Here is a 23528-nt window from a genome sequence, read left to right as displayed (position 1 = left end):
TTCTCCTACCAATAGGGAACTTATGTAAGGACTCTATATGGGTTCTTGGATATCCCATAAGGGAAAAGGGCAATTTTTGTTTACAATGTGCGTTATTCACTTTATTTGTTATTCCATCCTTAATATATTATGATCCTATCTCCTTGCGCCTTTTAAACTTTTGCGTATTAATTTTTAAATTTTTTTAAGCGACATGGCCCTTTCTTTAGGGACATGAAGGAGGTGAACGACAGAAGACTCACAAATGCTTACTGACTTTCCTCAGCGTGAGGGTCAAGGCAACAGAAGAAAAGGGACGAAGGCCACCCCCAGCTCTGCTGAGAAGCCAGGCTTCTCCTGCCTTGAACTGCCACCTGAGGAGGGGTTGAGAAGGAAAGCAAAACCCCTCCGTCAGCACAGTTGAGAAATGGGCAACTTTCGGCATCTCCTCTCCTTGAATTGTTCCACCCGTTGCTCATTAAAAGAGCCTGTAAATCAAATAAACAAGGAATATTCGGTGTTATGCTGGAGGGGATGACAGGAAACCAGGACTCACATCCACATGTGGTGGGGGTGTAAATATGTACAATTTTTTTTGGCAAAGGGTGTTTAAGGGGATATCAGAAATCACTGGGTTAAAGCTGACAGAAAGTCCAGAGGTAGCATTATTATCAATTTACGACGGGGTGAAAGGTTCGCAGACTATGAAGGACTTGCTCACAAATTTATTGACAGCTGCACAAATTGCTATAGCCAGGAAGTGGAAGGGGCAAGCAGAATATAAAATGGAAGAATGGTATAAAGAGGTGTGGGATATACAGTAGCTATTAACATGTGCCATTATGGTAAGACAGGGAATATACAGGAGAAATTGTTTTGAGGAAATATGGAGGGTGTTTGTAGAATTTGTACTGTTAAAATGGAATTGCAAGAGGTGTTGAAATTTTGGGAGGTTGGATAGTTACAATGGAATGGTCCCGGTGGTGGGTGCACATGTTTACTCTTACTTATCTATGATTATAAATAAAAAAGGGGGAAAGAACCTGTAACTAGACATTTGCATATCTCCTCCTCCCCATCCATTTTCCTTTTGTGTCATGCCTTCTGAGATTGTAAATAAATAAAAATGTAAAAAAAACAAAAACCAAATCCCTTTCTTTCTCCCTTTTCACAGGAAGAACACAACAGCAAATTTAATGGAAAGGAAATCAAGATAAGGCATTCCACCACCCCAGCCTGTCTTCTCTAGACCTGCTTTCAACCACCAGGACTCTTGGAGACTCCATGTTGATTTAGGAGAGTACATTGCTTCAGCCATGTTTGGGCCGGAAAAAAGCCGGGGGATAGTGGCCGTAGTCCTCCAGGAAGTCCAAAGGGTCTTGGCTTATTTCTTGATTGTGTACACCCTCCTTTTAGGAGGCTTCATTTGTGCTGGGCTGATACTGCAGTTCCTCACTTTAGAGTAGGGAAGGTTGAGGATTTCGTATGAGCCACGTTGGAATGGGGACCAAGCCAATTTTGCAGATCACAGCTATTGGCCAGTTATTGCATCTCTCCAAATTTTGCTGAGACTCAGAAATGTACAAATATCCAAGGTGCTCGAGGTATACGTGCAAAATATGCTGCCCACCCTATGTAAAATTTGCATTTTAAAATATACTTTAATGAAAAAACACCTGTGCTTTTCTTTTCTTTTAAAAAGCCATTTGATACAGAAATAGGATGGAACAGATCAAAGAACAGAAAATGTGCAGAATGAATTGGTAATAGTTCTACTGTGCATACGAATGAATGCTCACACTGTTGTCTTTTAAGAAGAAATCATGGTTTGCGTTCAGTTAAACGATACTTAATGGGCTGGTTACGGGAGAAGCAACTAACCTTCCTTGACCTGAGAGCCACATGCAGTCTTGGCCAACCGCCTTGTGGGCCGCATGCCAGTGGTGGGTGTGGCCCAAAGTGGGTGTGGCTATATCTTCCCCCTTCCTAAATTGTCTCCGCCTACGCCAGTACTGAGTCCACTTTTTCTCCTTTATGCTGCTGCCAAATTGGGGAATCGGGGGAAAAATTAAATGTTTTGGGGTGGGTCAGGAAATTAGGCTCTGTAGTTGGGGATTTGCCACCCATTAGGTTGAAATACACACACACACACACACACACACACACACACACACACCGGTTGCCTTTCTGCTTCCGTACATAGGATGATCTTAGCATGTTCTGCAAAAAATGACAACACAATGATTGTAGAGGCGGAGGGAGAATTGTAAGTGTGACGCCAAAAAAAGACCCCTCTGTTTCGGATTCACCTGCCTGGCCCAAGCGGTAGAGGAATCCCCAAAAGGATGGGTTGATTATTTTGACTCTTGGGCTTGTTTGATTGTGGGGAAGGTGGCCATTTGATGGTGTGGTGTTTTCCAAGTGTAGGATTATAATGTGTCGTCCAGGAGCGCCTAATCTGTGGTCCTTCAGATGCTCTTGGACTCTGTGAAGGCCTGGGTAGCTCAGATGGTAAGAGCGTGGTGCTGATAACACCAAGGTTGCAGGTTCAATCCCCGTACGGAACAGCTGCATATTCCTGCATTGCAGGGGGTTGGACTAAATGATCTGCAGGGTCCCTTCCAACTCTATGATTCTAAGTACAATGAGGGCCCTCATTCTCACTGCACCTTCCTGTTTCGCCTCAGGCGGTGAAACGGGCCAGGCCACCCCTGGATGGAAGTTGTAGTCCAACCATACCTGGAAGTGCACACCCTTGGTTGCGTTGATTTCTCCATTCCACAGCTTTGAATGGTGCCTGCCCCCGATTAACTAGGCAACAGCAGGTTAAAACGATATAGATTATATTTTAATAACAGTACCGCCAGACTTCCCAGCCGACAGGCACCATCTTCTAAGAGGCACTCAAAAGCCTCTTTTAAGAAGATGCCTGTTGCTCTCACAGATGCCTGAAAACAAGGTGTGCATCCCTTTTCTCCTGTGAGATATTCCTTTCAGGTTCAAACAAACCCCATCCCATTCATCAAACAAAGACGTCTTTAATTGAGGGGCACCCTGGCCCTGAAGCTTCTCTCCTGTATCTTTGGTGAATTACTCTGCCTGCAACCACCACATCTATGATGCTTAATTGGAAAAACAACAACCCCGAAAGCTCTGTCCCTGCCCCCGCCCCCCCATCTTTTAAAATGAGGCTGCCCCCAGATGGTGGAAACTTATTCGTTCATTGGGAACAGCGTAAATCTGCTGCTGTTTACATATGGAATTATTTCAATGCGTTAAGACAAAACCACCGTAGCACCGGGTTCTCCTTTGAGCAGAAGGTGCCGCCAAAATCCATCTTCAGGGAAGAAAACATCCCAAAGTGTGTAATTCACAGATGATCGCTCAGTTCTTCCTCTTCCCTCCGCTCCGCCAACTCCTCTGAGCTCCTCCAAGAGGGACTCAGGAATGGGATGTACGTCCAGAGGCCAAATGTCTCAGCGGAGCTCCTTGAGAGAGTCTAAGGGATTGAGGCAGCCACAGCGGTAGGGGAAAGGGAAGATGGATACCGTCGACAGATCGTCCCGAAACAGAGGGCCTCACAAGTTCCGGCCAGGCTGGTCATATATATGGTGGGTTGTGTAGCGGGTGATTGTTGCTGTATCCCTCACGGTGACAATCTCGGCGCTGCCGCAGACGTCCGAACTGTGGGAAAGGAATGGCAGAAGGAAGAATGAGGTCAATATGGGCTGTGAGGATCGCGTAAGGTCAGCTCGGGCCTCAACCTCACTGATGTGGGAGAAGCAGTGGTGGTGTAGTGGTTAGAGGGCTGGAGGAGGACCTGAGAGAGACCAGGGTTCAAATCCTCCCACCTGGCCATGAAGCTTTAACTGGGGGATCTTGGGGACCAGTCTCTCAGCCTAACCTGCCTCAGAGGGTCGTTGTGGGGATTAAATGAGGATAACAGTATACACCACCTTGAGCTCTTTGGAGGAAAAGGTTGGGTGTAGACTCAGTTAAATGAAAAAGAAACACTTCACAATTAAACTGGGGAAAATCCTGTATTACTTAAAGGCAGGGTCCGGCCTGCCCATGAGGTGTGGCGGTCACCTCAGATGGCAAATCCAGCCACCTCTGCTCATTGCTACCCACCCTTGTGGATGTCTCCCCACCACGTTGCCTCTTCCTCCTCTGCTAGACAAAAATGCATCAAATATAGGATTAAACATTTGCCCAGACATTCTGCTAAGTCCTACTCAGCGGCGACCCATTGAAATGAATGTGCTAGCCATCTCCATTCGTTTCTGTTTTGGGCATGACTAATGTCGGAGCCAACACCGATGCTCCAGAAGGCTCAAGTAAGCAAGGCCCTTAACTCCAGGGTGACACGGCCATCGGGTTTCAGGCAAGGCCATAGTCAATTCCCTCTGCAATTCTAAAAAGAAACGTACTATTTATAGACCAAGGCAGCAATGAGGGCAGCCAGCAGGATGGCAGAGAGGATGGAGAGGATAGTGGCGATGGCAATCATTCCTGCGCTCCGCCGCTCAGGGGATGTGTCGATCGTCTCGGGATCCTTCCCTGATAAGGACAAGAGAATACATTTAAAGCTGTAATTGTCAGACGGGCCGTTCTATTGAAAAGTGACTAGAAGGAATGGCATACACAGTGTCATATACGTATAGGCACCAGAGGTCTAGAAAGGTTGGCGAGCCTGATTCCTGAGCATCGCAACTGGGGGTGGGGGAATAGTTATTTATAATAATAAAAAATGTTTGCCACTATATCACAAAAGTATAACAAAGTGGTTTACAGCAATAATGCCATACAGTGGTACCTCGGGTTAAGTACTTAATTCGTTCCGGAGGTCCGTTCTTAACCTGAAACTGTTCTTAACCTGAAGCACCACTTTAGCTAATGGGACCTCCCGCTGCCGCAGCACGATTTCTTTCTCATCCTGTAGCAAAGTTCTTAACCTGAGTTACTATTTCTGGGTTAGCGGAGTCTGTAACCTGAAGCGTCTGTAACCTGAAGCATATGTAACCTGAAGTGTATGTAACCCGAGGTACCACTGTATAACCATACATCAAAAGCATAAAAAGGTTAAACACAAGTTAAAAACAAAAAAGTTAAAAATAGACACCAGTGCATGGTAATTGCGTGCCTAGGCCTGGCAGAATAGAAAAGTGTTCAGCAGGCGTTTAGAAGTTGCCACTGAAGGTATCTGCTGAATCTCAAGTGGCGGAGAATTCCACAGGACTGGGCCCACGACACTAAAGGCTCAGTTTCTTATCGTCAAATGAGCCTCACCAACTTCAGGTGTGACTAGCAATGCTCCTGCAGATTATCTTTGTGATCGAGCCTGAGGTACCTTCAGGTACCCTCGACCTAACTTGTTCAGGCCGTTGTAAATTGAGACATGGACCTTCAACCTGGCTCAGTAACAGATGGGCAACCAGTGCAGCTGTTTTAACAAAGGTGTTGCATGCTACTGGCCAGCCACCTCCATCAGCAACCTGGCTGCCACATTCTGCACCAGCTGGAGCGTTTGAACCAGTCCCAAGGGCAGACCCACACAGAGTGCATTGCAGTAGTCCAGCCTTGAGGTTACCAAAGCATGGACTGCAGTAGCCAGGCTATCCCTGCCCAGAGTTGGCAAACCAGGTACTCCTAGTCCTTCGGCCCTCTAGTGATAAACATGTATCCGCACACAGTGATAGGAAGGTGTTTGAAGGCATCTACTGTGGTCCTCTTGAAACTGAGGGGTCTCCAACATGCTTGGCAGGGTGTGGATTGCACCCAGCAGGTCCTGTTCAGTTACCTTGGATCAGCGTGATGGGATCCGACCATCTCGACTCTGCTGTGGGGCCTCCGGAATTAAAGGCCAGAAACTTCACTCTGAGAAGAGAAAGGTAAGAACTTGATGGAGTCGGAATAGCCTCTTCCAAGTCACATGAATAAAGGAAAGAAGGAAACTGCCTGGGACTGAAAAAGACCATTGGTCCTTCTGACTCAGGATTGTTAACACTGGCTGGCAGCATCTCCCTTCAGGGTTTGAGATAAGGGGCACCTGAAAATGATTTACAGATGGTATTAAACTCTGAGTAGACTTGCTAAAATGTGTAAGTCTGAATCAGGTAAGTGTTGGAGACGTAAAGAGGTTGGGGGTACGTTTTATCTTATGTGGTGGACTTGTAAAAGGGTAAAAGAGTATTGGGATATGGTATACAGTGAATTGGGGGGGGGGGAGTTTAAAAGTACATTTCCAAAAAACAACAACCAGAGTCCTTTTTGTTGGGGATAATTCAGAGGGAAATTCCCAGGTGTCCAAAAAAAAAAGGCTATTTATGTATGCTACTACCACAGCCTGCGTTTTGTTAGCCCCAAAATGGAAAACGAGGGAGGTCCCAACCAAAGAAGAATGGCAACTTAAACTGATGGAATACACAGAACTTGAAGACTTAACTTCTAGAATAAGAGAATAAGAAGAATGCACGTTTAAAGAAGACTGGAAAATGTTTACTGAATATATAGTGAAAATTGTGTTCATTTAAAAACACTGGTGGCATTAAGATAAATTCAACAGAGTAAATAAGTTCTGATGGATGTAACAATGGATTACTGAATGGTTTAGTTCATGTAAAATATGCAGGGACGCGGGTGGCGCTGTGGGTTAAACCACAGAGCCTAGGACTTGCCGATCAGAAGGTCAGCGGTTCGAATCCCCGCAATAGGGTGAGCTCCCATTGCTTGGTCCCTGCTCCTGCCAACCTAGCAGCACGTCAAAGTGAAAGGAGAAGATAAATGGCGTTTCCGTGCGCTGCTCTGGTTTGCCAGAAGCGGCTCAGTCATGCTGGCCACATGACCTGGAAGCTGTACTCCGGCTCCCTCGGCCAGTAAAGCGAGATGAGCACCACAACCCCAGACTTGGTCACGATTAGACCTAATGGTCAGGGGTCCCTTTACCTTTACGGTGTGCAAAATGAACCACATAAGAAGAAGGGAAATAATTGATTTAAGGTTGTTTAAATGAATATTATGAAATGTAATTCAGAAAATTTAATATTTTTTTTAAAAAATTGAGAGTTAAGGGGACCTTGAGTCCTCCCTGGAGATTGTAAGGAGCTAGGGCCAGGGGTAGGTCAGCAATAAAACACCCAGTGTCAGTGAGATTAGCTTTTTATTCAAGAAACAAAAACAGTGCAGGCCTAGTGATCACAGCAATTCTACCCAGTAGGTTTTGCCCCAATGAGGCAGTTATAAGGACTGAATGTCCCTTACTTCCCACAGCTCTCTAAGACTCCTCTCCTCCCCCAAGCAATCTGAGACTTCCTTGCTGTGCCTGCCTTTGCTCTGCCCTCTTCTGGTTCTGGGAGACCCGGGGGGAAGTGAGTTGGTCGCAGTAGAAGGGAGAGACCCCCTGGCTTCTTCAGCACCTTGATTCATCTCTGCCTCTTTGCCCTCCTCCTCTCCAGCCTCCTCTTCTGCCTGTCAACCTAGACTGCTCACTGCCACAGCCTCTTCCTGCTCACTAAACTCTGTTGCCTCTTCAGTTTCTGACACCTCCTCCTCCCAGTCCTCAGGACTCTCCCCAGGTAACCCCCCACTCCCACAGGCTGGAACGCCTCATGTGTTTTTTCCGGAAAGCACAAATATGATAGATTTGGCTCTAATTTCTTTTTTGTTTGTTTGTTTCACAGAATTTATACACCGCTGGATTGCAGAAAACAAACAACCCTCAAGGCTGTTTACACAAAAAAATATAAAGCAATCAAAATTATTAATAAGGAAAATGAAAAGCGATAACGTAGGACTTCTGGAAAGCTGAAATAGCAACAGACCAAAATAGATTCAAAGTGGCACCAACTTTCTAACAGCGTACTGAATCGAATTTCCTCCCCTTCCACCCGTCCCATTACATGTCAGCCATCAAATGCCATTGCATGTCAACAATGATTTACTGGGAGAAAAATAGGACCATTAAGTTGTCTTCCAAGCCCCTCGGCCATTTTCAAGAGGCCCGGTGTGGTAGGACTTCCGGGGGCGGCGCGAAACTGTAATGGCGGTCCTCTTCGGGCTCTGAAGAGGGGCTCCGCGGAAAAGGGTCGTTCGCTGCGGCATAGCGACGACCCATTAAGATAAACCACGGGTAGAGTGAGCCCGTGGCCGTGGGACTCGGCGGGCACCAGAAGCTGCTCCGAAAGCACAGAAGGGACCCCGTAAGGAGACCCGGAGTGAAGGAGGGGTAGCGGTGCTGTGAGTTCATCGCTCTTTCCGCGGAAGCGAAGCCGCGCGGCTGTTACAGATGAGCGCTGATCCTTCTTCCTAAAATCAACGCTAAACTGCAAGCAACATACCCGTGAGTAAAGGGGATTAAAATTTGGCAAAAGAAATTCGGCTAATTTGGCTGAAAGCGGGAGACGAGAAAAGGGAAGTCCGTCTTCCGACATTGCTGACAAGATCAAAGCAAAGCTTTTAGAAACGGAAGCATTTGAAACGGGACTTTGGGAAGTTTAAACTTTTTCGTGCTATAAAATCTGCCTATTTTATTGAGCTGAAGGTGGAAATGGACATTGACTAAAAGAAGCAGCAGATGGTGACTTTCCTCCTATCTTTTTTCTTCTTTGGGCTGTATTTTTAAAGAGCCAGATTGTCGGGCTGCCAGAGAGAGAGACTGTGTCAAACTGCGGAAACAGTTGCAAACTGTGCTAGAAAGTAATTGTTACATTTGAGCAGAAAAGTCTGATTGGGATACTGTTACAAGCACCTTTCGTGAAACTCTGTCGATTTATAAAAGGTGCTTTGGGAGATCTTGAATTTATGAAGGGACTTTTGGATTAACGAATTTACTGTTCTGAAACAATTTGGAACTTTAATGGCGGATTACTTCCTTCTTTGTCTTTGAAACCGGGTGGCACTCCCCCTACAGGGCTTTCGGATTATAAAATCCTGGGAACTGACTTTTGTTTTGAATTCCATCTCACTGGCTGTTTACTCCTGAATTCGTCTTTCCCATGGAACAATAGACAATTTGACCTTGAACATTGACAGATGTGTAATGAGTGGTGCAGGGAGAACAAGAGCGTCTAAAGCAAAGGAATCTAAAGAGGCTAAGGAAAAAGAAAAGGAAAAGGAAAGAAGACCAGCACAATTTGTACAAACAACATTGACCCAAGGACGCCGATCGTCGGTTCCAGCTGTACTGGTGTCTCATAGAGAACAAGGGGAAATAACTGAGAAGTCCACTGAGGAAGATATGGCAGCAGGTGGGTCAGACACACTATTAAAACAAATATTGGAGCAACTATCAAGTTTAAATCAGAAGGTGGACGATCAGTCTGTGAAGATAGATAAAGCAACTTCCTCGATCCAAAAACTGACTGACCAAGTTTCCCAGCACACGCAAGCCATAGAGAAATTGCAAGGAGCAACAGCGGAAAATCGAGAATTAGCTGGAGAAGCAATCCAGAAAGTGGGAGTCCTACAAAAAGAGGTTGAAGAAATAAAAGGAGAAGTTAGGCCCCTGCACAAACAGGTGGGTGAACAACAAGTCTATCTGTCAATGGTGGAACTGAAAAATCGTGAGAGCAACATCAAATTGAGAGGTATTCCAGAACTCGAGCAAGGAGACTTGATTGGATACTTAACACAGGAATTCTCGAAGTTCTGGGGTTTAAAGGAAGACACGGATTTTAGGATTGTCTCGGCATACAGATTGGGAAGACTGGTAAGGAAAGACAGATCCAGAGACTGCCTGATAATTTTAAGAACAAAGGAAGAGAGAGACAAGATCCTAGGCCTTCACTTCAAAAAAGCAATTGAAATACAAGACAAAAGAGTGGAAATTTACAGAGATATTCCGAGGCAGCTGCTGGACCTTAGAGCCACCTACACAGAATTAGCAAAATTGCTGAGACACAACGCAATTCCCTATAGGTGGGAGTTTCCACAGGGATTATCCTTCACCTACAAAGAAAGGAAGGTTAAAATAAGAACACCTGAAGATAACCAAAGGTTCCTTCACGACCACGGAGAAGATCTCCAAAAAGGAGCGGATTGGCTTCCAGTTTTACCAGCACCAGCACCGCCCGGAAGTGGGCCAACGCCTATACCTTCGGGATCTGAACAAAAGAAAGACACCCCATCTTAAGAACATCTTAATTAGAACAGGATGTCTCTGCAGCTACTTAGTTGGAACATAAATGGCGGGAATTCTCCGGAAAAAAGGAGAAGGATATTTCATATCCTAAAAAAAGAACAATTGGATGTAATATGTTTGCAAGAAACACATGTGACTAGGCTCCACAGGAAAGTATTAATCAATAAAAGACTTGGCCAAGAATTTATCTCATCAGACAAAGTTAAAAAAAGAGGTGTTGTAATTTATGCAAAGGAGAACCTGTCGCCAAAATTTCTATTTAAAGATGATCATGGAAGAATCCTCGCAATTGAAATCCAAACACAAGGGGAAAAGATTTTGATATTAGGTATCTACGCGCCAAATGATGGAAAATCAGAATTCTACAAGAAGCTGCATGAGACAATGATGGACTATCTGGACTATGCAAATATTATTGTGATGGGAGACATGAATGGGGTGGTGTCTACAAATATGGACAAATCTCAAAATCAAAACTTAACAACAGACGGCAGACTCCCTAAAACTTTCTTTGAAATGACAGACAATATGGACTTGATTGACATTTGGAGGACAAGGAACCCCTTGGGTAAAGAAGGAACTTTCTTTTCTGAGGCCCACTTGTCATGGACACGAATCGACCAAATTTGGATATCTAGAGGGCTGGCTCCGAAAACGAGAAAAGTGGAAATCTGCCCAAAAACCTGCTCCGACCATAATGCCTTAAAAATGGAATTGAGACTTTTCCCAACTGGATCCTTCAGATGGAGAATGAATGACACCTTGCTAAGAGATCAAGAGATTGTTAAGAAGGCCCAAAAAACGCTAAAGGACTACTTTGAAATAAATTTGAATACTACGGTGGAGAAAAGAATAATCTGGGACGCTAGCAAAGCTGTAATGAGAGGGTTTCTGATACAACAGAATACAATAAAGAGAAAATTTTGGAATGGAAAAAAGGAAAAAATTCTAGAGAAAATAAGTGAAGGAGAGAAAAAGCTGAGAACTAATCCGAAGTCAAAAGAGGTGCTAAGAGAGATCAAATTCCATCAAGCACAATATTCGAAATTGATTAATCAAGAGATTGAGTGGAAAATCAAACAAATGAAGCAGAGATCGTTTGAATCAGCAAATAAATGTGGAAAGTTGCTAGCTTGGCAATTGAAAAAAAGACAAAAGCTAAACACGGTCACAAACTTGGAGATTCAAGGAAAAATAGTTCAGAAACCAGAAGAAATAAGAAAGTGCTTCCACAGATATTTCAAAGAACTTTATGCACAGGGGCCTCAGAAAGAATCGGAAATAGACCAATTTTTGAGGACAAATGGACTATCCAAAATAAGTCAAGATAAAAGATCAATTCTCAACAGTAAAATAACTCAACAGGAAATTGAAGGTGCCATACAAAATATGCAACTTGGCAAATCTCCAGGCCCAGATGGTCTCACCTCCAAATATTATAAGACTCTGAAGGATTGTTTGATACAACCGTTGCTGGAGGTTTGCAACCAGATTATGGAGGGGAGAAGGGCACCGGAAACGTGGAAAGAAGCATTCATCACATTGATTCCTAAGTCAGAGAAGGAAAAGACTCAGCTTAAGAACTACCGTCCCATCTCACTCCTGAATGTGGATTACAAAATATTTGCAGACATTTTAGCAAGTAGACTTAAAAACGTTTTAAACGAAGTAATTCACAAGGACCAAGCAGGCTTTCTCCCTGGTAGACACATGTCTGATAACACCAGGAACATTATTGATATATTGGAGTTGTTGAGAATTAGAAACACAAGGGCTGCTTTAATCTTTATTGATGCGGAGAAAGCATTTGACAACATTTCTTGGATGTTTATGAAGAAAAACTTGAAGGGGATGGGAGTGGGACGGGGGTTTGAAAATGGACTAGAAGCAATTTATTCAGAGCAAAAAGCCAAGTTGATAGTGAACAATGTGGTGTCGGATGAACTTCTAATTGAAAAAGGGACACGACAGGGGTGCCCTTTATCCCCTCTGCTATTTATCTCTGTTCTGGAGGTATTGCTGAATATGATTAGGGAGGACCAGTTGGTGCAAGGTATAGAGGTCGGAGCGAAACAATACAAACTGAAAGCCTTTGCAGATGACCTAGTCTTGACAGTACAGGAGCCAGTATCTAGCACAAAAAGAGTTTTGGAACTTATCCTGGAGTTTGGTCGGGTGGCGGGATTCAAGTTAAATAAACAAAAAACTAAGGTTTTGGTCAAAAATTTGACATCTACAGAGATAGAGGGGTATCAGAAAGAGACAGAGCTAAGTGTGGTTAAGAAAGTGAAATACCTGGGGGTATATTTGTCCACCAAAAATTTAAATCTTTTTAAAGATAACTATGAAAAATGTTGGTTGGAAATTAAAAAAGATCTGGATATTTGGTCAAGATTGAAACTTACCTTGTCAGGCCGAATCGCAGCTATAAAGATGTGTGTTTTGCCAAAAATGCTGTTCTTATTTCAAACCCTTCAGGTCGTGGACAGAATGGAATGTTTTGGAAAATGGCAGAAGGATATTTCTAAGTTTGTCTGGCAGGGCAAAAAGCCCCGAATAAAATTTAAAATACTAACCGACTCAAAAGAAAGAGGGGGGTTTGCCCTGCCGGACCTAAGGTTGTACTATGAAGCTGCAGCCTTCTGCTGGTTGAAGGATTGGTTCCTGTTGGAAAACACCGATGTCCTAGATCTGGAAGGGTTTGACAATGTGTATGGTTGGCATGCATACTTGTGGTATGACAAGGCGAAGGTTCATAAATTGTTCAAAAACCATATTGTCAGAAAATCAATTTTTGCCGTCTGGACGAAGTACAAGGACTTATTAGAAAGCAAGACCCCGAGGTGGCTATCACCTGTGGAAGCCAAGATTTCAAAAAAAAAGCCCAATATGGAGGCCTACTGGCCAAAGTATTGGGAACTGATTGAAAGAGTTGGAGATAATTGGAAGCTCCAAAGCCAGGACAAATTAAAAGGTAAGGTGCGAGACTGGCTACATTATGCTCAAATTCAAGAGGTATTCAAAATGGACAGAAAAGTGGGTTTCCAGTTGGAAAAATCGAAACTGGAGACGGAGTTGCTAGAACCAAAGATTAAGGTACTTTCGAGAATGTATGACCTGCTGCTTAAATGGAACACACAGGATGAGACAGTTAAATCTGCTATGATAAAATGGGCACAGGATGTGGGACACAACATTATGTCTGAAGACTGGGAAAGGTTATGGAACACCGGTATGAAATTCACGGCATGTAGTGCCTTGAAAGAGAACATTATGAAAATGGTATACCGGTGGTACATGACTCCAGTCAAGTTGGCTAAAATATATCATCTTTCTGATAATAAGTGTTGGAAATGCAAGGAGGCAGAAGGGACATTCTTTCACCTCTGGTGGACCTGCCCGAAAGTAAAGGCCTTTTGGGAAATCATACATAATGAGCTGAAAAAGGTATTTAGATATACCTTCTCTAAGAAACCAGAGGCCTTTCTCTTGGGCATGGTGGACCGGAAGGTGCCAAAGAAGGATAGAACCTTGTTTATGTATGCAACCACAGCAGCTAGGATTCTCATCGCTAAGTTCTGGAAAACACCAGATTTACCCACACTGGAGGACTGGCAGACGCAGTTGATGGACTACATGGAGTTGGCAGAAATGACTGGCAGAATCCGAGATCTGAGCGAAGAAACTATGGAGGAGGACTGGAAAAAATTTAAGGACTATTTGCAAAAACATTATAAGTTGTTTGAATGTTAAGATAGCGCACGATTAAGAAATGCTATGTTTCCGTAATTTATTTTAAGAAATGATAAAGTAAGTATTGATAGAAAAAACGAGAAATATTTGAAACAAATTATTATGTTTATTAACAATGTCAAAATTAAATTACAATTTTTTGAAATTGGTAACATAATATATTTAAAGGTACAATAAGATGGGAAACAAGATAACAAATTGCTGAACTGGTTAGAATAATGAACGCAATGCTGAGAGGATGTGAGGAGGTCCAAAAGTGAAATGCTGAAGGATGTTAAGGAAAGTTTCATAACATTTTTTCTTGTTTTTATTTTTTCTTATATATATATATAAAAAATGTTTCTTGTATCTTGCCATGTAAACAAATTTGTAAATCTATGAAAAGAAACGCAATAAAAAATCTTTAAAAAAAAAAAAAAAGAGGCCCGGTGTGGTAGTGTTGTTGGTGGGGAGTTTGGCAGCCACTGCTCTAGATGTCGTTGGACTCCAACTCCCATCATCCCCAGCCAGTGTAGCAAATGATCAGGGATGATGGGAGTTGGAGTCCAACCACACCTGGCAAGGCTTCCTGTTGAGGACAGCTGCACCAAATGGAAAACAAACAAGCAAACCCAGATATAGACAGTACTTTAATGCAGTACTGGTTTAATTCAGAAAACAGAGACACTATCAGAACTTTGAGTGGCGGGTGGGGGAATCACCTGACACAGGTAACTCACCTGTAGGGTCCTGGCTCAGGCAGGGGGCCGTTGCAATCTGGCCTGGCGGGATCCGTCTTGCAGCCGACTTCGTTCCCCACTCGCAAGCCAGTGAGCTTGCTGCTTTCTTCCGCTGGGCAGGGGTAGTTTGCTGGGGCAGTGCCCAGGGTCATGTAACAGGAATTGTTCTCGAACGACTGATAGGGCAGCTCCTCAGGGGATCTGAGGATGGGGCAGTTTTCTGCTGCTGTAAAGGGCAATAAAGAAAAAAGGGATTATTCGCCAGGCTTGCTGGTCGACCCTAACAAGAACAATGTGGCAAAAATAGTGCAAGTGCACGAAGGCATGAACTCCTTTATACGGCAGAAAGAGACGATAGAGGATGATCTGGCAATGTTTGAGATGCAACAAAAAGAAAATCTCTTACGATTCCATGGGGTTCCTGAACAGGATCGGGAGGACGTAAGAGAAAAAATTGTAAAGGAACTGGTGGAATTTCTGGAAGGAAAGCCAGAAGTAACAATGGATGGCATGGGTGGCAGGCAAGAAATATTTGGGAATGCCTTGGTGGCTGAAGTGAGGCAGAAATTACAGCCCCTGAGACTAAGAGGAGATTGTGAGGTAGGTGAGCTGGATTTTAAATCTGATTTAACTGATAGCTGCCTTCCAGTGAAATTTAAATATGCCAAAGTTAGGGAAAATAATGTGAAATAATTATTGTATATGTGTAACCGCACATTTGCAATCAGCAAAATTTGAATAAAATTAGAAGAAGAAGAAGATTGAGGAATATTGTGTTGAAGAAAAATAAGAGAGTGAAGGTATATAAAATGCAATATAAAGATTAGGAAATGTGTACCGGTAATTAAAATTTTGAATAATGGATGATAGTTAGAGAGGCTGAAGGAAGTCCAAAAGAGAAAATATGTGATAAATTTAGGTTGGATATTATAAATGTATGTTGGAAAATTAATAAAAATTAATTATAAAGAAGAAGAAGAAGAAGAAGAAGAAGAAGAAGAAGAAGAGGAATTGATGAAATATGTGTATAGAAATGCAGAAGAACTTTGTGAATATAAGGAACCCGAAGAGGGAATGGAGGGAAGTCTGGAGGTTAAAAGAACCTCAAAGATAAGGTTTTGAAAGGTGTTTGTGAATGGGGATGGGGGCGGGCGGGGATTTGTCTTTTGTACTTAACTGTGGAAATTAATTGTGAAGAAACCAATAAAAATTGATTTACAAAAAAACAAAAAAACAAAAAACAGAGCTCAATGGAGAAAAAGGCGGGATATAATTGCAACCAATCACACACAATGTACCATTGCTGCGGGCGACCAGCAGCCATATCTCATCGGTGGCATCGACAAACTTGTTGAAGACGCAGCGAGGTTGTTCCAAAGTGAAGGCGGAGGAAGTGATCTTCGCGGCCAGGTCCTTGGAAGTGAGGCGAGGCGTATATCCTACCGACACTAGAGAAAGGCAACGAGAAAAGGAAGTGAGTTGTTCATTTTGCTTATTAAAGGGTTTTTTGGGGTGTGTTTTTTAAAATCCTACTCTTCAGCAGAAAGTTTCACAGAGCGGCTTGCAACAGTTGATAATAAGGTTCTCAGCCTTACAATCTGAAGGGTGTGGCACAAAAGGAAAAACGGATTGGGAGGGAAGAGGAAAAGAATGCAACTTCAAGCACTGGTTCTGATGTCCTTGCAAGTGTTCTTCCCCTTGTTGTTACTTGTTCCCGGGAAGCATATTCCCAGATGTCTTTATTTTTCTGGCTGATGGCAGAGACCCTGTACTCCATCTCTGCAGCCCCAGGACAGCTATGCAGGAAAAGTTCATGCAGATGATAATCCGTTTGGTGGAAGAGGGAGCAGGCTTCTTTTCCTGCTGCTCCAGAGGGCAGGACCAGAACAAATGGATTCGAGTTACAAGGAAGGAGATTCCGACTAAACATTAGTAAGAACTTTCTGGCGGCACGAGCTGTTCGAAGATGGAATGAGCTCCCTTGGAAGGAGATGGACTCTCCATCCTGGGAGATTTTGAACAGAGGTTGGGTGTCCATCTGTCTTTAGCTGTGACTCCTGCATTTTGCAAGGGGTTGGACTAGAAGACCTTTGGAGATCCCTTCTTTTTTTTTTATTTTTTTTTATAAGCTTTTTTATTGCGTTTCTTTCCATAGGTTAACAAATTTGTTTACATAGCAACAAACAAGAAACATTTTTTATATATAAAGAAAAATAAGAAAAAGAAGAAAGAATTGAATAACTTCCACAACGTCCTTCAACAGTTCGCTTCCTTTTTGGACCTCCTCACATCCTCTCAACATTGCATTCATAATTCTAACCAGTTCAGCAATTTGTTATCTTGTTTCCCATCTTATTTATGCCTTTGAATTTATTATGTTAACCAATTTCAAAAATTTATAATTTAGTTTTGACACTCTTAATAAACATAATATTTTGTTTCTAATTTGTCTCGTTTTTTTCATCAATATTTACTTTATCATTTACTTAGATAAATTGCAGAAGCATAGCGTTTCTTAATCGTGCACTCTTAACATTCAAACAACTTATAATATTTTTGCAAATAGTCCTTAAATTTTTTCCAGTCCTCCTCCATTGTTTCTTCGCTCAGATCTCGGATTCTGCCGGTCATCTCTGCCAACTCCATATAATCCATCAACTGCGTCTGCCAGTCCTCCAGTGTGGGTAAATCTGGTGTCTTCCAGAACTTTGCAATCAGAATCCTAGCTGCTGTGGTTGCATACATAAACAAGGTTCTATCCTTCTTTGGCACCTTCCGGTCCACCATGCCCAGGAGAAAGGCCTCTGGTTTCTTAGGAAAGGTATATTTAAATACCTTTTTCAACTCATTATGTATCATTTCCCAGAAGGCCTTTACTTTCGGGCAGGTCCACCAGAGGTGAAAGAATGTCCCTTCTGCCTCCTTACATTTCCAACACTTATTATCAGACAGATGATATATTTTAGCCAACTTGACTGGGGTCATGTACCACCGGTATACCATTTTCATAATGTTCTCTTTCAAGGCACTACATGCCGTGAATTTCATGCCGGTGTTCCATAACCTTTCCCAGTCCTCAGACATAATATTGTGTCCTACATCCTGTGCCCATTTTATCATAGCAGATTTAACTGTCTCGTCCTGTGTGTTCCATTTAAGCAGCAAATCATACATTCTCGAAAGTACCTTAGTCTTTGGTTCTAGTAACTCCGTCTCCAATTTCGATTTTTCCGTCTGGAAACCCACTTTTTTGTCCATTTTAAATACCTCTTGAATTTGAGCATAATGTAACCAGTCTCGCACCTTACTTTTTAATTTGTCCTGGCTTTGGAGCTTCCAATTGTCTCCGACTCTTTCAATTAATTCCCAATATTTTGGCCAATAGGCCTCCATATTGGGCCTTTTTTTAGAGATCTTGGCTTCCACTGGTGATAGCCACCTCGGGGTCTTACTTTCCAGTAAGTCCTTATACTTCATCCAGACGGCAAAAATTGATTTTCTGACAATATGGTTTTTAAACAGTTTATGAGCCTTCGCCTTGTCATACCACAAGTATGCATGCCAACCATAAACATTGTCAAACCCTTCCAAATCTAGGACATCAGTGTTTTCCAACAGAAACCAATCCTTCAACCAGCAGAAGGCTGCAGCTTCGTAGTATAACCTTAAATCCGGCAGGGCAAACCCCCCTCTTTCTTTTGAGTCAGTTAGTATTTTGAATTTTATTCGGGGCTTTTTGCCCTGCCAGACAAACTTAGAGATGTCCTTCTGCCATTTTCCAAAACATTCCATTCTGTCCACGACCTGAAGGGTTTGAAATAAAAATAACATTTTTGGCAAAACACACATCTTTATGGCTGCGATTCGGCCTGACAAGGTAAGTTTCAATCTTGACCAAATATCCAAGTCTTTTTTAATTTCCAACCAACATTTTTCATAATTATCTTTGAATAGGTTTAAGTTTTTGGTGGACAAAGATACCCCCAGGTATTTCACTTTTTTAACCACACTTAACTCCGTCTCTTTCTGGTACCCCTCTATCTCTGTAGGCGTCAAATTTTTGGCCAAAACCTTAGTTTTCTGTTTGTTTAGCTTAAATCCCGCCACCCGACCAAACTCCAAGATAAGTTCCAAAACTCTTTTTGTGCTAGATTCTGGCTCCTGCACTGTCAAGACTAGATCATCTGCAAAAGCTTTCAGTTTATATTGTTTCGCTCCGACCACTATACCCTGCACCAACTGGTCCTCCCTGATCATATTCAGCAATACCTCCAGAACAGAAATAAATAACAGAGGGGATAGAGGGCACCCCTGTCGTGTCCCTTTTTCAATTTGGAGTTCCTCCGATACCACATTGTTCACTATCAGTTTAGCTTTTTGTTCTGAATAGATTGCTTCTAATCCATTTTCAAACCCCCGTCCCACTCCCATCCCTTTCAAGTTTTTCTTCATAAACATCCAAGAAATGTTGTCAAATGCTTTCTCCGCATCAATAAAGATTAGAGCAGCCCTTGTGTTTCTAATTCGCAACAGCTCCAATATATCAATAATGTTCCTGGTGTTGTCAGACATATGTCTACCAGGGAGAAAGCCTGCTTGGTCTGACCTTTGGAGATCCCCTTCTAACTCTACACTTCTATGAATCTGCAATGCTGTTATCTATGGAAAGAATGTTTATTCCACTCCTCAATTCTCACCATATTTTCTGAAGGGACTCGTCTACCGTTTGCCCTCCCTGCAAATTCCCTTTCCCTAAAGGAGGATAGAATATTTAGCACACCTCAACCAGGACTGTAAAAATGTATGTGGCTTGTTTAAGGACTTGTTCCACTAAAACGGGGTTGAGGGGAGAGAGATGCCCGGTCTACTGGCCTCATTAACTGCCTCCCCCACCCCTGTCTTGCCTTTCCACCCTTTAAGTTACTAAAACAATGTATTGCATTTTGTGGGAGGCATAAATTAGAGAAATCCAGCGTCTACCTTTCCGAGGCTTATTCTCTAAATGAAAAAGTTAATCCTCCTCTGGAATCTTAGCCACCACTTCCCCAAAGTTTTCACGCCCCCACATCAACAGACATACCGCCCTGCCACTTCTATTTTAATCTTTTCTCAAGAGGTCAAAATTCTTTGCCACCCTTTCCAAACCGATGGCATGTCCCTGGGGTGTGCCAATTGGGTAAGGGGAAATCTGGGGAGGAGGGAGGGTTCTATTTGATTCCCTCCCCCTCTTTCCTTTTCCTTTCTCCTCCTGTGATGAGGCTGCATTTAAATGTTTCAATATTTTAATGTATATTTTAATCTTGTTTTTAAGTTGTCTTCATTCAACTTGTTTTTATTATTGCTTGTTAGCCACCCTGAGTCTACCCTTGGCTGGGGAGGGCGGGGTATAAATAAAAAATATTATTATTATTATTATTATTATTATTAACAAGAGGTTGTAGCTGTCATTCTATTATTTGTTTCGTTTTTCAATTGCTTCCTGCGAAACATCACAAAGAGATTAAACATTAAACCATCATAAAAGGCATCAACAAAAACGCTGCCAACCAAAGCATGTACTGTATATAAACTAGTCCAAATTTTGCTGCATTTTTCTTAACTTCAGCTGGGCTACAAAGTCTTTGTTAATTGCTCAGTTTTATCTATTATATAGTTTTAAACTGTTTTATTTAGTTTTTCAAAAGTATTGTCTGAACACTGCTGTTGTATTCTTTTCTTAATTTATATTGACTCCCCGCTCCATTATATTTTATGTAAACTGCTTAGAGATTTAAAATAAACATAAAAATTGGGTGGGGGTATTTCTAACATTAGTCCTACACAAGAGCACACCCACTGAAATTAATAAACCATGGCCCGTTAATTTCAAAAAGTCTACTTTGTGTAGAACTTTTATTTATTTATTTATTTATTTGTTTATAATAGAAAAAATCATTTATAAAAAAAATGAATGAGAATAAAAATAAAATTAAAATACTCAATTACATTTCCATACATTGGAATACAGATGTGCTTAGTCTTATTGTGCTATTACAATTATCTTTATAAACAACCTAATATATTCTGTATAATTTATATTCCGCAGAACTTAAGGTACAGTCACATTAGTGGCACAGGCTTGTTGGATGCTACCTTTTAACATTAAGAGGTGTCTGCAATTTTACAAATAAAACCAACAAATAAATGTCTTTGTAAATTCAGGAGCTGCAATGTGTGGGTGGGAGAAGGCATTCTCTGTCGCAATCCCTAAACTGAGAAACTCCCTTCCCACAGACGTGTGTTGAACACCTGCATTATGTACCTTCCATTGTATCTTAAATGCGCACCTCCAGACCACAGCCTTTGACACCACAGATATACATATATCAGGACTCAAGCTATTCTCTTGACAGCCATTTGTTAAAACTGGTTTTCGTATTGCATTCTTAAATTGTTGTAGCTCGTCCTGAAGCGAATCACAGAATCAATGAATTATAGAGTTGGAAGGGGCTCTGGGGGCCACCCAGTCCAGCCCCTGCAATGCAGGAATCTCAGCTAAAGCTTCCATGATAGATGCCCACCCAACCTCTGCTTAAAAATCTCCAAGGAAGGAGAGCCCAGTATTCTCTGTCCCAATGTTGAACAGCTCTTATGGTCAGAAAGTTCTTCCTGATGTTGAATTATTAGTGATCTCTCTCTCTCTCTCTCTCTCTCTCTGGCAAAAATGCATTTTACAAATAAATCAATGTCCCCATAAATTGAACAAGGCAAGGAACATCCCTACCTTTTTCAGCTGTGACGCCGATTCCCATCACCAAGAGTACCCCAGAGAAAAGCATGCTTTCCACGGGTTGTCCTTCCTCCTTCTGGGTCTTGCACACCAAAACGCCACCAGGAGACTTGAGCAGAAAGATGCCTCCTGTCCCTATTTGTGGTCCTGCCCTACTGGGCCTCGCCCACATTTGTCATTCAGTTTTTAGACAGCTGTACTTTAAAAAAACACAACCCCTCCATACACCCGGGCGAGGGCTGGCAGCAAACAAGTCTGGCTTGTTTTGGAGAGCGAGGGATAGATGGAGCGTGAGCGATCCAACCGACCGTGCCAAAGAGGGGTGTGCCCGGGGGCTGGTGGGAGCGAGAGAAGGTCCCTCACGTGGACTGGCATTCTCTGGGCGTCACGTAGAGACACTTGGTTTCTAAAGGCAACAGGAAGCGACACCTGCCTCAGAGGGATGTCATGTTCTGGCCTGGCATCCTTGAGCCTGAATGTTGGTAGATTCGGGGGCAAAAGGAAGAGAAAGAGGATAGAGAAAATGTTTGCTTTCTCTCCCGCCCCCCCTCATAACACTAGAACTTGTGGACATCCTATAAAGCTGCATGTTGGAAGATTCAGGATAGATTAATAATAATAATTTTTATTTATACCCCGCCCTCCCCAGCCAAGGCTGGGCTCAAGGCGGCTAACAAGCAATAATAAAAACAAGTTGAATGAATGCAGCTTAAAAACAAGATTAAAATACAACATTAAAATATTGAAACATTAAAATATTAAAATGCAGCCTCATCACAGGAGGAGAAAGGAAAAAGGAAAAAGAAAGAGGGGGAGGGAATCAAACTGGCTCCAAGCCAAAGGCGAGGCGGAACAACTCTGTCTTACAGGCCCTGTGGAAAGAAATCAGATCCTGCAGGGCTCTGGTCTCATGAGACAGAGCGTTCCACCAGGCTGGAGCCAGTGTTGAAAAGGCCCTGGCTCTGGTTGAGGCTAATCTAACTTCCTTAGGGCCCGGGACCACTAGGGTGTTGCTATTTATGGACCTTGAGGCTCTCCGTAGGGCATACCGGGAGAGGCGGTCCCGTAGGTACGAGGGTCCTAGGCCGTGAAGGGAAAGTCCTTCTTCACGCAGCGCAGTGTTAAACTGTGGAACTCCCTCCCACTGGAAGCAGTAATGGCCAGCGACCTGGGTGGCGTTAAAAGAGGACTGGAAAAATTCACGGAGAGGAAGTCTACCGATGGCTTGTAACTGAAGGAGCATCTCCGCTCCATCGTCCAGCCCAGACACAGAGGTCCAGCTCTGAGGGCCTTCTGGCAGTTCCCTCACTGTATAATCCAAAGAGCGGTGAGAAGAAGCCAGAATGAGATGGGGCTGAACAAGGGAGATGAGAGACCCTTTGTGCCACAGAGCAGAGGCCAATGGACTCTTGCTCGCCCAGACCAGGGAAGATTTCCCAGCATTGCCTTCTGATGTTGACCAGCTTTTGCGACTTTTATTACAGTGGTAACTCGGGTTAAGTACTTAATTCATTCCGGAGGTCTGTTCTTAACCTGAAACTGTTCTTAACCTGAAGCACCACTTTAGCTAATGGGGCCTCCCACTGGCGCTGCGCCGCTGGAGCACGATTTCTGTTCTCATCCCGAAGCAAAGTTCTTAACCGGAGGTAATATTTCTGGGTTAGCGGAGTCTGTAACCTGAAGCGTCTGTAACCTTGAAGCGTCTGTAACCCGAGGTACCACTGTATTGCACATTCACTTGGATTGTAAAGTTCCACTCAGGTCATGAAAACGTAAGACAGGGGTGTAGCATGGGGGAGGGGGATTACTAGAGCGATTGTCCCAGGTTCAAAAAAAGTTAGGGGTGTGCCTCTGCAGCTGCCACCCCCTACTGGAGGCAGTCGCCATCTGGCCTCCCCGCCTCACCTGAGCAGCACACTGAGCAGTGCTGCGTGGACTCGCCAGTTAAGGGACGCAGCACTTTCCTTGCCCTGGGCTGGCAACCCATGCTACACCACTGATGATGGAAGAGCCTGCTGAATCAAGCCAATGGCTCATCTAGTCCGGCATCCTGTTCTCATCGTGGTGAAGTAGATGCCCCAGACAGAAAGCCCCGAGCAGGACCTGAACACAAGAGCACCTTCCCCTCTCTGTGGTTTCCACCAACTGGTATTCAGAAGCAGGACTGCTA

General features: G+C 43.2%; 1 protein-coding gene across 1 annotated transcript; it reads right to left on the bottom strand.

Moving 5' to 3' along the window:
* Positions 1-1646: 1646 nt before the first annotated feature.
* Positions 1647-23064, bottom strand: LOC308574845 (uroplakin-3b-like protein 1). The gene is made up of 6 exons (XM_081173172.1): positions 21353-23064; positions 15888-16037; positions 14590-14815; positions 5780-5856; positions 4410-4539; positions 1647-3663 (listed from the first exon to the last, which is right to left on the bottom strand). The coding sequence occupies exons 1-6, from the start codon at positions 21528-21530 to the stop codon at positions 3558-3560; spliced, it is 867 nt and encodes a 288-aa protein (XP_081029298.1). The 5' UTR covers positions 21531-23064; the 3' UTR covers positions 1647-3557.
* Between the last annotated feature and the right edge of the window lie 464 nt (positions 23065-23528).

The sequence above is a fragment of the Podarcis bocagei genome, assembly GCF_964188305.1.
Source record: "Podarcis bocagei genome assembly, chromosome: 15".
Classification (NCBI taxonomy): Eukaryota; Metazoa; Chordata; class Lepidosauria; order Squamata; family Lacertidae; genus Podarcis; species Podarcis bocagei.
The sequence above is the reverse complement of the archived record's forward strand: the minus strand, read 5'-3'. Positions and strand labels throughout refer to the sequence as shown.

Bases quoted from the DNA above. Each gene is read 5' to 3' on its own strand.
- LOC308574845 (XM_081173172.1), bottom strand. From the start codon at position 21,530: ATGTGGGCGAGGCCCAGTAGGGCAGGACCACAAATAGGGACAGGAGGC. The intron at 5,857-14,589 runs GTGAGTTACCTG...TTCTCTTCTCAG, and splicing joins CCTGAGCCAGGACCCTACAG to AGTGAAGTTTCTGGCCTTTA. The intron at 4,540-5,779 runs GTAACTGAACAG...TGTCCTTATCAG, and splicing joins TCCCATCACGCTGATCCAAG to GGAAGGATCCCGAGACGATC.